General features: G+C 37.9%; 2 protein-coding genes across 3 annotated transcripts in view; one reads left to right on the top strand and one right to left on the bottom strand.

Moving 5' to 3' along the window:
- Positions 1-14,721, top strand: part of elapor2a (endosome-lysosome associated apoptosis and autophagy regulator family member 2a) — a 32,305-nt gene extending 17,584 nt beyond the window's left edge. The window contains exons 20-22 of one of the 2 annotated variants that reach the window (XM_051135645.1): positions 50-228; positions 316-487; positions 14,621-14,721. In XM_051135645.1, coding sequence (XP_050991602.1) covers positions 50-228; positions 316-487; positions 14,621-14,626 — 357 coding nt within the window. In that variant the 3' untranslated portion in view covers positions 14,627-14,721. Of the gene's footprint in view, positions 1-49; positions 229-315; positions 488-5,053; positions 6,600-14,620 lie in introns of those variants that run through there. The other variant, XM_051135644.1, reaches the window with a different exon arrangement.
- Positions 9,552-15,680, bottom strand: part of grm3 (glutamate receptor, metabotropic 3) — a 52,235-nt gene continuing 46,106 nt past the window's right edge. Inside the window, exon 6 of the mRNA XM_051135650.1 lies at positions 9,552-15,604. Within this exon, the coding sequence (XP_050991607.1) occupies positions 15,528-15,604 (77 nt within the window). The 3' untranslated portion in view covers positions 9,552-15,527. The remainder of the gene's footprint in view (positions 15,605-15,680) is intronic.

The raw sequence follows: 15,680 nt of genomic DNA on the forward strand, positions 1-15,680 counted from the left end.
TATGAAAGTGAACTAATCCTTTGAATGTAATGCAAAATTTCATTCTAAGGACACCGTGTATGTATGGACTGAACCTCGGCTGTGTACCGGAGGACTGACTCTTCCGCTGAAGAGAACGTCTCCATGTGAGGCGATTGATTTTTGGCTGAAAGTGGGCGCTGGGCTTGGAGCGTTCTGTGCTGTTCTGCTCGTCTCCCTGACCTGCTACTTCTGGAAGAAGAACAAAAAGTATGATTCTTCTGACTATTTTTGTTTTTTGGCTCTCTTTGTTTATGCTAATTAGCTTCGTGCTGCTTTATCTTTGTGCTCTGATAGGCTGGAGTATAAGTATTCTAAACTCGTGATGACGGCCAATAAAGAGTGCGAGTTACCGGCGGCAGACAGCTGTGCCATCATGGAAGGAGAAGGAGAGGAGAATGAAGAGGAAGAAGTGGTTTATGCCAACAAGTCTTCTCTCCTGGCTAAGCTAAAGGCTATCGCTACCAAGGTTAGCTAAACCACAGAAGGTTTAAAAGTTGTCCTTAAAATAAACATTGCAAATGGTGCCATAGTAAAGAAGTTGGCGAATATGCAAACAATCTTTCCCAACGTTCTCCTGTTACTCATCACTATTTTTGTGTATTAAAGACCCATTAAACTCAGAAAAACAGGTACTCATGTTTTGAGAATTAACTTCACTTAACTTCATTGCTATACTACTTAAAAAGCCTGAGTTTGTGCATATTAGAATGATTTCTGAAGGATCATGTGACGCTGAAGACTGGAGTAATGATGCTGAAATTCAGCTTTGCATCACAGGAATAAATTGCATTTTAAAATATATTAAAATAGAAAAGAGTCATTTTAAATTTGTAAAAATATTTCATAATATTACAATTTTTTACTGTATTTTTTAAGCAGATGAATGCAGCCTTGGTGAGCATAAGAGCCTTTCAAAAACATAAAAAAATCAAATGATTACAAATTTTTGACCAGTGGTGTATTATAAAGTGCCCTCTTCTGGACATTCACGTAAGTGTTTTAAAAAAATATGCATCAAGTTCTTAAAGGGGTCATCGGATGCAAAGTTCACTTTTACATGTTGTTTGAACATTAATGTGCATTGGCAGAGTATGTACAAATCTACCCTATAATGATAAAAATCCATGCAGTGATTTTTAATTAATCTGTAAAAATAATATCCCCTTTTTCAAATTGAGGCATTCTCAGATGCCTGTCGGTGTGGCGTCACAACAACAGAGGCCGCTCCCACGATATTTGATTGACATGAGCGTCTTACCTCAGATCAGCTGTAACAGTCCGACCTTCATTGTTTCGATGCCGGAGCAGGGATGTAAATTAGACAAGAATATCTCCGAGCGTTTGAGGTGTTGTGTTGCTGGATGTAATAATGAACATAGTGGTCGTCATTTACTCCCAACATCTGAGCCGCTGAAGATGCAGTGGATTGCGTTTGTTTGTTCGTGCAAATCATTTATGGTCCAGCTTTACCTACAGCAGAAGTGATTATAAGTTTTGTTTTATAAATCTCTACAATCACCTTTCCTAATAACATGCTAGTTGGCAAGTTTTGCGGCTAAACATGTGCTAAATGCAGCTAAAGTAAACAATCTGTCAGAGCAGCAGAGAGAAGAGAGGGGTGGTGCGAGCAGAGCTCATTTGCATTTAAAGGAACAATCCCTCAGAATGAGATGATTTTTGCAGAGCTCATTTTGACAAGGCAAAAAATGTGTTGTTTCACACAACCATTGAGAATTTTTAACCAAAGTATGGACTTTTCATTAAGACCCTGAAGAATCGTATCAACGTCGAAAACGGGCATCCGATGACCCCTTTAATGATTTTTCCCTTTCACACCCTGCAGTTTCTTCATAGCTTTTCTGTTGAAATGACCTCAGTTCAACCCTCCCTGTACTCTTTTTTTTTTTTTTTTTTTCCCCTCGCTTGGTTTTTTTCTTTGTCTTTCCCTCTTTCACCCCGCATTAGCAGCCACTGCAGTCAGAAAAGTTAGCTGCGAGTCTGCGTAAGGGTGGGTGTGTATATGCCTTGATGTTTAACTCAGGGCAGTTGAAGGAGCCGCTGAGGGACTTCTAGAAACATCTGTAAGATTAAAGACTGTTGAGCTGCATTGGCATATGCGGCGTGTCACACTGTGTTCACGGCCAATTAGAAGAGCGTCTGAGAGGGAGAGAGTTGCATTCAAACGTCACTCTTCAGAACTTCCATTGTCACTTAAAATCTCAAGCATTCAGTCCTGAAAAATGCAGACGACCTCCCGTGGGAACTGACTATATGGAGTCAGTTTTGGTTCTGTAATTATCAGGGAAGTTAATTAAGAGAATAATCTGTCCAAATCGAGAGGAATTAATCAATCATGTTCATGGTGACTGGTTCGCCTTAGATAAACCCTACTAAATGGCAGGAAAAGTGTATTAGCTGGTCTTTCAGCTTGGTTTTAGAAGGGTTTTAGGCACTTTTCTAAAGGCTTACCAGGTAAAAACTCCAGATTGGACTGGCTTTTGACCCGTAGAGACCCAGAGCAGAATAGTTACAACATTTGTATGAAATTATCAAATAATACCCAACTTTTGCTAAATATGGGCTAAAAACTACACATAAAATTAGCTGACACTTTATCACAACAACCGTTTTGGTGTACAAAAATTGCATAATAAGTCACACAAAATGGAATTCTGAAACAAATATAGTAATTATTTGACATACAGTATTTTTAAAATGTTATTTCTGTGTGTGTAGCATGTATGCAGAAAGTATAGAAATTTGAAACCATTTTCTTGTTTTTTTTGTTTGTTTGTTTGTTTGTTTTTTCTGTTCTCACACATTTGAGTGTATTCTATGAAAGCACATTTCCACTGCTGAATTAAAAAAAAAAAATAGGTAACCGCATCTTTTTATCTCACAATTCTGACTCTTTTTTTTTTCACAATTGATACAAACTCGCAATTCTAACTTTATTTCTTGCAATTGCAAGTTCATCAGTTTATATCTCGCAATTCTGACTTTTTTCTTGCAAATGCGAGTTTATATCTTGCAACTCAGTTTTTTTTTTGCAATTCTGACTTTTTTTTCCTTGCAATTGCATGACAAATTCGCAATTCTGACTTTTTTTTTTCTCTCACAATTCCTAGTTTATATCTTGCAATTCAGCCTTTTTACTCAATTATGAGTTTATGTCTAGCAAATTGGACTTTTTTTCTCAAGTTTATATTGCGAGTTTATATCTTACAATTCTCACTTAATAACTGACAATTTTGTGTTTTAAAGTCAGACTATATACTTGCAAGTTTATTACTTTAAATCTCACAATTCTGACTTTTTTTTTTCTCGCAATGTCGAGTTTATATCTCACAATTCTGACTTTTTTTTTTCTCGCAATTCTGACTTTTTTCTTAAAATTGTGAGAGATAAATTGAGTTAGAATAGAGTTAGAAACAGTGTTGCCAGACTGGAAATGTCCAAGTATCGTGCCAGAAGCTCGGGATTATTATTTTTGGAAGAAAATTATTGTACACAAGTCAAACGTACAGAATATACCTATTTTTCTAGACCAGCAACTTACCACAACAGATAAATAACTAAGTAAGTGGGAAGGTCCAAAATCCACCTCTGAGACACTGTCATCAGAAGTCTGTGTGTTGCCAGATGTTGGAGTAAAAAATTTGGAGTAAAATAGTGCTTGTTGGCTTAAAAGCAGAGAACAGCAGATGTAGGATCCACCGCTAGATCAGTGAATATAGAAGCTCTATGATTACAACAACCATCATTTGAAGTTTCACCAAATTCTGAAATTATCGTACATTATTCATTATTGATGGAACATTGTACAGAGGTCTAAATTATCACACAAATATGATCATTAGCGTACGTCTGGCATTACTGGTTAGAAAGTCCAAAAAAAGACTGATATTTTCTCAGAATTTTATTTATTTATTTTTTTAATATCTCACAATTCTCACTTAATAACTCACAATTATCTCACAATTTGGACTTTTTTTTTTTTTCTCTCGCAATTCTGACTTTTTCAAGGAAATTTTTCAAATTATACAGATGCAATTTTTGCCAAAACGAAATTGTACAGTTTTTATAACTAAAGATGTCCTAATGACACATTAAAAGGTGGGGGGGGGAATTCAGCATGAATTTCAGTGCTTGGGTTTTTGAGGGTTAACAATTTAGTTTTTTTAATGATTAATTTATTATTTATTTATTTATTTATTTTGTCGTGAAACCGTTCCAATGGTAGAGAAAGTTATTGCGACACCGTTAAAGAAATACAAAAAGACAAATTTTTTAATTTGGAAAAATGTACACATGCATCATTCGCAATAAGACCAGAAACGTGTATTCATAGTAAATAGGCTCTATTATAATATTAGGTTGACTCACACCACACAGGATAGCACTGCTTGTGGGAAATTTATCACGTTGCTAAGCTAATGGCACAAAATATTAAGCTAATAAGAATCAACACGCAAATACAGGGTAAAAGTGCAATATTAACTTAGAATGGAAACCTTTCAGTACTGAATGAAATATGTAAATTTTAGGCAACATTTCTCTCAGCTCAAGGGATCTGCCATCTTGAATGGATTTTTTGCTGTGCTTGCCAAAAAGAGATTTTAAAATGCAGGATATTATTGTTGGCTACCTTTTACAACAGCATTTGCGTAGGGAGTGTGCCGGCGACGCATTAAAATACTGTCTATGGAGGCAACTAGGTTTCATAACTAAACTTATGTGAATAACAGCATTCTAGAAATCTGTGCCATACAGAGGTAGTTGCAGGTCATTTGTCTTTCTGTTTAACAGACCTAGCTTACCGCAACTCGCTGTTTGATTTGCACGCTGGTTGTCCTGGTAACACGCGGTGTCCGCCGACAGTCCTTGGCCTTCACGGGGCAGGCTTTTCAAAGGGAGCCGACCTTGACGAAGAGGCCGATTCCGCACTCTGTTTGTGTACATTTGTCGCGCCCGCGTTCAGTGATTTGTTCCCGTTTCGGCTGCGTTTTCAAAACCGTGTTCCTGTTTCTAGGGCAACAAGAAGAGCGGTGAAGCCGTCCAACTGAAATTCTCCAATACAGAGAAGTCTGTGTGGGGATAGAAGAAGAGCGAAAAGGAAGACTTCCATTCATCCCTTTCTCTTTGATATCACACGCAGTGGCCTTAAGAAAACAAGGGCACAAGTGCCCGAGGAAGGAATCTGGGTTAAACAAGCCTGCGACGCCTCAGGAACACGGACGGATGTGCTTGTATGAATATTTCTGTAGAGATTTGTCACTATGCAGTTGTGTATGTGTGTTGTAAATGCGTGAAAATTCCCTCCCTCTCCAGTGCCCGGGTTTCTCCAGAAGCTTTTTGGAGCGACAGCCACGACTTTACACGAGCCCTAGCTTGTCAGAGCGAATGTAGCCAAGGGTCAGGGTGAACACACAAATACACTCAGACGTTAAGCTTTACTGACAGACGCTTCCAATCCCAGCTAAACAGCACTGGAAAGCCATGTAAAGTGTGTTCTGTTCAAGTGCGGCCAAAATAGGCTGTTTTTCTTTTTAGTTAAGTAACCTATTTGACTGTGACGGTGACATTCCAAATGAAATATGACATGAATAAAGTCTATGAATAAAGAGATTACGGCAAAGAAGGAGTCATTTCTGAACAGCTATTTTTATGATTTTTTGACATACCTCTGTGTCATTCTGGCTTACAGTACCAAGACAAACACAGGAGATTTCAGGAGCAAAGTATTCCTTCAGAACAGCGACTGCAGACTGAGGTGATGAAACATTTGCAGTCTAATTAAAGAACTTAGTGAACTGCCGATGGGGTTTTAGTCATGAAATTTTAAGACCCATCGACATGAAATCTGGGGAAATGATCTGCTGAGACCCGTATCGATTTTGGATTGAGGTGTAAACCTACGGTTTACTGTGCCGCTGGGATTTAGTTGTTTTGTTTGGTCCACTACTGCTCTGAAGTGTTAGATATACTGTAGGCGATATTAATCACAGTAATTCCATGATTTTTTTTTCTCATTTTTGTGTGTATGTGTGTTTACAGTGAAATGAACCAGTTACTGTGTCCAACTGATGTCAGTTCTTGATATGATTTGTTTTTGATATTGTGTATAATAAATGATTGTTTGCACTCTCAATTGTGTCAAGAACTTCAACCAATATGGACAATTTATGTAGAAAAAAAAAAGATTAATTAATTAAACTAAAGTAATAATTTTTAAATAACCCTTAAATGGGATGCTTTGGAGTAGTCAGCGGTTGTATTTAGCTTTTTTTTTTTTTTTTTTTTTTCAAATTAAACTAATTTTATTTCTGTTAGTTGCAAAGATAACATTTCTTTTCTTTCTTTTTTTTTTAAATTAAAATGTTTCACCTAATATTTGTTATAAAACAGATAGTTCTGGTCCTTCATTCTGATTGGTTGAGCCACATTTGAAGCTGTTGTAAATTACTCTAACTGTTAAAAAGCTAACTGTTATAAATTCACTGTAAGCTACATCTTCTTGGGGCTTATTTATTTTATTTTGTTTTAGGGTTATTTCAATAAACAAAATATTGAACATTTGTTCTCTGCTATTTTTTATAGGAATTATGCCTATTGTGATGTCATGGCTAATTATGTAATTTGCAGTACTTCATGGTATTAATAGTTCATTCCCTCATGAGAGATTTGTATGGTTGTTATTTATTTATTTATGCTATTCTTAAATGTATCTTTTCTTCTAGTTGCATATTGTAATTGTGAATCTGGTTTTCTTTTGGAAAACACCATAAAAGTGGCCAACAGCCAGGTTTTTTTTCCCTTCCATTTAGATCTTGTAATATTGTACATTTGAGTTGTCTTACAAATTTTTAATTATTTTAAAATTAATGAAAAAGTTCAGCAAGACAGCTAATAAAATAAGCAGGTAAGAAATACAACAACAAACCATAAAAGTGGTCCATATATTTTTATTTCATTGTCTCGCAGTCAGTATACGTCACTGTAAGTCCATATTTACTGAATCATCTTTTCTCAAATCAAATTTGATGCTATTAACTGCATCACATCAGGTTTGAGATTTTATGTCCAACTCAATTTTTTTCCCCTCACTTTAAGCTCATAATTTTGTATGTCAGCATTTTAGAGCCACGTTAAAAAAAGATTAAAGTCCAAATTACGAGAATTAAATCGTAGCAATTAAAGTTATAATATTTTGAGAGTATAGCCGGCACATGCAAATGGCCTGGATTGGGAGCACTGGGAAGCCACCGAAATTGATTTGAATTTATGTGGGATTATTAGCAGAAATCATACCATGCTATATCATACCATGTTATACTTGCAGGGACAGTATGCTTGGAAATAATATTTCATATCTGCGATTGCATTCATTAGGCCTATTTGTAGTGCACCAGCCACCCAATAATAGCAGTATGCTTTGTGCTTTTACTACTTTTAATATAAAACAAACTAGCTATCAAAATCTGTCAGTTTTATAGCGAAATACAAACACTTGTTTGTCTTGAACTGAGATGAATACAGCAGTCTGTCACGCCACATTAGTAATAGACATAGTGGGCCTCATTCATAAAACAGAGCAGTTCACAAATCAGAACGAATTTTTGTGTAAATCGTCCGTAAAGCCATTCTTTCGTAAACTATCGAATTCATAAAAGTGTTCATATTTTTAAATTGTTATTAAAATAAATGTACACCTGCTCCCTACCATGTGTAAATGGTGTGTGAAATGTTCTGTGTTCTTTTTAATTTTTTTTATTTATTTATTTTGTAGCTAAGTTAACTGTAAAAGATAGCGCTTATAGAGGAGGGGCGTAATTTCAATTATATTTTCAAAATATTTCAACTTTATTCTCATAATATTTTGGCTTTATTCTCAAAATAGTATGACTTTAATCTCATAATCTTATCTTTTTTGGTCCATTGTGTATGGACTATCCACTATATTTTTCCCGTAAGAGTGGGCCTTTTGTAAATTTAATGTGTCTGGCTTCCAGTGTCATTGGCTTCCAGCTATTTTTAGCTGGTTTTGCTGCTTGATATTGCAAACCAGTGTGTCTTACCATATGGGACCCTGGACCACAAAACCAGTCTTAAGTCGCTGGGGTTTATTTGTAGCAATAGCCAAAAATACACTGTATGGGTCAAAATTATTGATTTTTCTTTTAAGGCAAAAATCATTAGGAAATTAAGTAAAGATCATGTTCCATTAAGATATTTTGTAAAATTCCTACTGTAAATGTATGAAAACTTAATTTTTGATTAGTAATATACATTGTTAAGAACATTATTTGAAGAACTTTAAAGGCGATTTTCTCAATATTTTGATTTTTTTGCACCCTCAGATTCCTGATATTTAAATAGTAGCATCTCGGCCAAATATTGTCCTATCCTAACAAACTATACATCAATGAAAAGCTTATTTATTCAGCTTTCATATGATGTATAAATCTCAATTTTGAAAAAATGACCCTTACCACTGGTTTTGTGATCCACGGTCACATATTATTTGAATGTATTATCTTAATTATGAACATTTGGTTTGTAGTGCAAACAGTTTTACCGTTTACTGCACTTAATAATTCTCATTTCCCTGCAGCGGCTAATGAACCGGAAGTCTCGCACATTCACCGAAAATAAGGTGGATTTAATATGACGAGTTACGATTCTTTTTGAGTTCCACAGGAAAAGTAACATCATGCAGGTTTAGATCAACATAACGGTGAGTGTGATCACAGAGTTGTCATTTTTGGGTGAACTATCGCTTTAAGTAAGGCTGCAGCGGTGTAGCAAAAGCTTTATAGGTTTAGCTGTCCTCATTATCGTTCTGAATGTCACATCTCGCTATCTTTTAGCCTGACTCTCACTCATTCCTGCGCCTCCTCGTCTCTCGGGGCTTCAGAAATATTGTGGTTGTAGGTGGAGGAGGTCGTGTCTAACCTGGAAAAGTGCAGCGGTTCTGATATCTCCCATAAAAGCCTCGACTCGGTGCCACAGCCATTAGAATTCCACCGAGGACGAAGTGTGATGTGCACAATTCACCAAAAAACTCCCGCACTATCTCTATCCCTCAGCCATCACTTTAACGCTCTCATTCATGCCGTTCTCTCACCTGTCCTCTCTCTCTCTCTCCTCAAACGAACTCGTGTGGCTGATAAAAGGAAGAGTTTTCAAAGGCTTCAGCACTTCAGCACTTCCGATGTATTATTCTGGCCAGAAAATCCCTGGCAAAAATTGCATTCCATTTTCCCCGCTCATAATCTCTGCTGCTTCGTCCTCTTTAGAAAGCCAGAAGCCAGCTGATTGGATGTCAGCAGAATAATTTAGTGGGAGAGAGAACACCCGGAGAAGTTTTTTTTTCTTTCTCGGTAAGGAAATGCTAACCTGACTCGTCTTTGTGAGACACATAAATCCATCACAGTTACAGTGACAGAAAGTCTCGGGAAGGTACGTCAATGTGTTTTGATAAATATTCAGTTACCCCACAACCTCGACATGAGGAATAACACATACAATTCATCGTTTAGTTTGTTTATTATGATGTCATAATGTCCTTTTTTATTGCACACTGCACCATGGGTACTGTTCTATTGCTTTGTGTTCAAAACGAAAAGTTCAGTGCCTTCCCCAAGTACACGTCCCACACATTTGTAACTCTTTTACAGATCTGAAGGAGGGGTTTTAGTCTGTTTAAGCCTTACATACAAATTCAAAACCACCCCATATTGTTCCTGGTACATCCAACAAACATGCTGTTTCAGAAAAACAGACTGAGAAAGTGTCTAGTCACACATTCAGTATTTGGGATTGACAACTGTACTGTATTTACTAACAGATGTGACACTAAATTGTCCTGTACATACAACAGAAAACAAAATCAATCCATTTTCTGGAACTTTCAGGCCTGCACAGAATCAATTTAATTGATTTTCACAATATTGGAACCTACCTAAATTATATTTAATAAGTATTTTGGCTGAATTGATAATCTCAGCTCCGTTTAACAGATTTTTCTTTTCAGAAAAGCACAGAAAATGTGGGGGAAAGTCTCCAGATTCTGTTCAGGCCTGGTCTTGAGTCGTACCTGTAACCATAAATGATGGATAACCACAGTAAACATCAAGACTTTGTATTATTTTGATTTAGTTAAATGAATCCAAACCATTTTTGGCAACTCCTGCTGCCTTTACTGTAGATATTAAGTCAAAAATCTCTTTTTTCTCAATTACCTCGTCTGCCCAGACACTTAGAAATAGTTCATGAAAAATGAAAGTTTGCTGAAAATCTACTCACCCTCAGGTTATTCAGGATGTAGATGAGTTGGTTTTCCTTTGAACAGACTCTGAGAAATTTAGCATTACTTGCTTAGCAGTGGATCCTCTGCAGTGAATGGGTGCCGTCAGAATGAGAGTCCAAACAGCTGACAACATCACAATAATCCACACCACTCCAGACCCTCACTTAACATCGTAAGCAAAAAAGCTGTGTGTTTGTAAGAAACAAATCCATCATTATGTCTATAATTCATAATAATGCCTTCTCCAGTAAAAATGCTGTCCTTTTAAATTGATCATGGACTGATATTTTGGCCTGAAGCAGCAGTCTGAAGTTAAAAACACCTCTGTGATTGATTCATTTTTTACAAACATGCAACTTTTCGATGCACAAGATGTTAATTGATGGACTGGAGTTGTGTAGATTACTTGTGATGTTTTCTATCAGCTGTTTGGACTCCCATTCTGACGGCACCCATTCACTTCCATCCATTGGTGAGCAAGTGATGTAATGCTAAATTTCTCTAAATCTGTTCTGAAGAACAAACAAACTCATCTAGATCTCAGATGGCCTGATGAGTATATTTTCAGCAAATTTTCATTTTTTTGGGTGAACTGTTCCTTTAACAGGATTTCTGTTTTGCTCTCTGCCTACAAAGTACACACTCTGCTATTTAATGTCTGTAGTTTTGCTCACACATCAACTGAACTTGATGTTGAATTCAGATGTGACACCTGTAAGTGTAGTCAGGATACGGACGGTTGTCACTTCTTTCAAAACCAGACTGTTTATGAACCTAACCGTATTTAGCACTGCAAACAAGGCTGACATCTGTATACTGCCATGGTGTGAAGATTTATGTCAAACATGAACAGATCTATGAAAGTTTGCTTAAAACTTTCCCACGCAGCGACGCGTTTAGACACACCCGGCTGCTTTTGCAGTAAGACCCTCGATCCCCACTCTGAAATGAAATTGCTGCAGTGGGTGAGGGAGGCTCGCTCTCCATTTGTGTTTCTGCGCAGACTGCAGTCTCGGCTCCCTCCTAAACCGTTTCTAAGCCACTCAGACGAAACCGCCACATTTGACTTTTTCTTCTCTCAAAAACATTCATAAAGAGGCTAAGGCTGGAACGAGGACCCCTAGCAACTTAACGTGCAGAAAGAGGATGTGTGCAGATTTTGGGAGTCGTACTGTAAGCCTCACCACAAAAGCATTGAGTTGCTGAGTGTGGTGCTGGAGTTTATGGGGCAACAAACTGCTTTACATAACCGCATGTTGTTTATCTCTCTACACTCATGCTGACTTATTAACTTTTTTGTTTCAAATGTAGCCTACATCTGCTGTCCTCACATTGAACTTTGTCTTGTAGTTCTATCATTGTTAATTTATACAAAGAGCAAAATATTGTAAAGATTTATTGATCTTGCCTGCATAAAAGTGACCACCACAGTACCGGTTTCCAGGGTGTTACTATGCAGTTGCGAAGATGTTCTGGGTGGTTTTTAGAATGTTACTGTGCTGTTGCTAAGATGTAGTTGGATTCTAGGGTGTTGCTATGAGGTTGCGAAGATGTTCTAGGTGGTTTTAGAATGTTGCTGTGCTGTTGTTAGGATGTGGTTGGTTTCCAGGATGTTGCTATGCAGTTGAAAAGATGTTCTGGGTGGTGTTTAGAATGTTAGGCTATAGTGGTTGGTTTCCAGGGTGTTGCTATGCAGTTGTGAAGATGCTGTGGGTGGTTTTTAGAATGTTACTGTGTTTTTAGGGTGTTGTGGGAGGTTTACAAGGTGTTGCTATGCAGTTGTGAAGATGTTCTGGGTGTTTTTTTAGAATGTTAGGGTGTAGTGGTTGGTTTCCAGGGTGTTGCTATGCAGTTGTGAAAATGTTGTGGGTGGTTTTTAGAATGTTACTGTGCTGTTGCTAGGATGTGGTTGGTTTCCAGGGTGTCGCTATGCAATTACAAAGGTGTTCTGGGTGATTACTTTTTTTTTTAAAGAATGTTACTGTGCTTTTGCTAGGATGTGGTTGGTTTCCAGGGTGTTGCCATGCAGTTGTGAAGATGTTGTGGGTGTTTTTTAGAATGTTACTCTGCTGTTGCTAGGATGTGGTTGGTTTCCAGGGTGTCGCTATGCAATTACAAAGGTGTTCTGGGTGATTATTTTTTTTTTAAAGAATGTTACTGTGCTTTTGCTAGGATGTGGTTGGTTTCCAGGGTGTTGCCATGCAGTTGTGAAGATGTTGTGGGTGTTTTTTAGAATGTTACTCTGCTGTTGCTAGGATGTGGTTGGTTTCCAGGGTGTTGCCATGCAGTTGTGAAGATGTTGTGGGTGGTTTTTAGAATGTTACTGTGCTGTTGCTAGGATGTGGTTGGTTTCCAGGGTGTTGCCATGCAGTTGTGAAGATGTTGTGGGTGGTTTTTAGAATGTTACTGTGCTGTTGCTAGGATGTGGTTGGTTTCCAGGGTGTTGCCATGCAGTTGTGAAGATGTTGTGGGTGGTTTTCAGAATGTTACTGTGCTGTTGCTAGGATGTGGTTGGTTTCCAGGGTGTTGCTATGCAGCTGTTAAGATGTTCTGGGTGGTTTTTAGAGTGTTAGGGTGTTGTGGTTGGTTTCCAGGGTGTTGCTATAAGGCTGTTAAGATGTTCTGGGTGTTTTTTTAGAATGTTAGGGTGCTGTGGTTAGTTTCCAGGGTGTTGCTATGCAGCTGTTAAGATGTTCTGGGTGTTTTTTTAGAATGTTAGGGTGCTGTGGTTAGTTTCCAGGGTGTTGCTATGCAGTTGCAAAGATGTTGTGGGTGGTTTTTAATGTGTTACTGTGCTGTTGCTAGGATGTTGTGGGTGTTTCCAGGGCATTGCTAAGTAGTTCTTAAGGTGTTCTAAATGGTTTTTATCATGTTGTTATGCAGTTGCTCGGGTGTTCTGAGTGTTTTTGTTGTTGTTGTTTTTAATGTTGCTATACAGTTGCTAAGGTGTTCTGATTGGTTTTCTAGCATGCTACTATGCAGGGAGTTCTGAGTGGTCTCCAGTGCATTGATTTACAGTTGCTAAGGTGTTCTTGGTGGCTTTTAGAATTTTACTGTGCAGTTCCTTGGTTTCTAGGATGTTCTGAGTGGTTTTGTGATCTGTAGATATGACTTGATTCCCTACTTCAATGTTAGCTGATTGAGCGTTTAGAACATTTAATTATTTGCCAGGCACAAACTCTAGATTTGAGTTGCCTAACGACATTTACTTAAGATTAAGTTTTTTTTTCACCAGTAGTAATCATTAATTAGTGGGCCAAAAGGGAATAAAATAAGGAAGCATATAGTTTATATGGGCTCAGCTGCTTATTGATTGTATGCGTTTGTGTAACAGTTGCACTACATCTCTTGCGATTCTGTGAGCAAGTCTGTCTCCGTTGGAAGACTAAATCTGTCACTGATTGGTTATGTTTTTCTGTCATCCGATTTTCTAGTTTTTTCTGTGCATGTTCACCTCCTGGTACTGTTAACTGACACACAAATGATTTCCTTTGCTGCCATGCTGATGAATTATGAATGTTGAGAGCTTTAGCATTTCTAGGTTACTGTTACATGTTTGTTTACTATGTCTCTTCATGACGGGCCAAGAATGGATGATCCTACAATGACATGATACAGTTTGACACTTGCATTAGGTAACGTGATATTGTACAGAATCCCTTGGGGCCGTGTGACGGCCGCAAACTAAAAACAAGCAAACGTTTAACATTTTAGCTCTCCTCAATCTTCAGCTTGTCGAAGAACCCGAGCGTCCCTCTCTCTTCCAACAGAAAAACATAGAAATGTATAAAACTTCTGAAATGTAAAAAAAGACGTCTGTAAAAAAATGGCCTGGTCCCCTCCTGCCCAAAGGCTCTGAGGAACCTCTCGTATTAAAACTATAGGACAAATGATAAGGCACAACAAGCCAATATCGAACAACAGAATACATTTTACATTCACTGCATCACAAAGCATTTCACACATCAGAAACGCGACCGATTATAACCAGTTTTTCACTGAAATGGTGCCGGTGCCAGAGTTGGGGTAAGCAGCAACTGGTATTAAAATTGATAAGAAATGTTTCTTAAGCAGCAAATCAGCATATTAGAATGATTTCTGAAAGATCATGTGACACTGAAGACTGGATTATTGATGCTGAAAATTCAGCTTTGGCATCACAGGAATAAATCAGATTTTAAAATATATTAATATAGAAATTAATACATTTTAAAAAGTGTATTTAGTGAGGACATTATCTTATTGTTTGACCTCTGACAATACGGTTTCTTGCTTTGTCTCAAACAGGTTTAAGGTGTAGGTGTGGACCTGTTTTTTGGTGAATCACCTTTTATTCAGTGTGGGACGGCGGCAGCAACGGCACCACGATGGTGGAAAAGAGGTATACGTCAACTTCGTAAGACTCAAAGTACCTCACATGCTCATCTTCCAGACTTTCCGTCCCTGAAGGCTTCTCGTCACAGGCAATGTAAACATATATAACATCTCGTAGCACTGCATATCTGTGCTGCAACATAAACATGCATCACAGCCAATCGGAACGCAACGCTTATGAGATGCAGTTAATGTAATATGCTTTCAGATGTCATGACAGTGTACTAAAATGGTATTGTAACCTCTGGCGTCAAGCCACTGCCTGTGATGAGACGACGTGAAGTTTGAGGCGCGAGCGCTCACTCGATGGTTTTCCTGCTCTGGACCTCATGACCAGCGTAGACTCTAATACTGTCGACTTGTGCTGTTAAAACCATCGGTTAAGATTCTGTACAAAATGTACAACATAGAAATACATACAGTTTAGGTTATTACAATGAGGCCTACAAAAGAAAACGACCACAAATTCCAGTGTCCAGTATTGCAGGCGGAGCCGTGTCTGTCAGTCTCTACTGTGGCCCAATCGAAAACTGGTTTGCGTTTTACATCATCACATCATGGCCGTTTACAACATACATAATAAAGCTATCAAAACAAAAGTTTCCAAAATCTCTCTATAAAGGATTTTTTTGTTCTTTTGTTTCTCTACAACAATGTCAGTTAATATTTACAACAAGCCCTAAAAATAATTTAATAGTCATCAGAATAATCATACACACTTTCTACACACTGTAGGCAGACCTAGTTCTTGGGCAGAGCACAATGTGTGCTGATTGGCTAACAGTCGCTAAGGAGCAGGAGTCTGGAGGAAGGGGCGGGGTCACAGAGAGGAAGTGGTGGAGTCGACAATCTCTCTTCCGTTACACACCGTCGGAACGTAGTGGGCGCTCACAGATGCTTCAGAAAGAGAGGAAAAGGAGAATTAGATGAGAGGGTATGCTCGCAGTCATTTAAAATAGGTAGGACTTTTATA

The sequence above is a fragment of the Labeo rohita genome, chromosome 18 (assembly GCF_022985175.1).
Source record: "Labeo rohita strain BAU-BD-2019 chromosome 18, IGBB_LRoh.1.0, whole genome shotgun sequence".
Lineage (NCBI taxonomy): Eukaryota > Metazoa > Chordata > Actinopteri > Cypriniformes > Cyprinidae > Labeo > Labeo rohita.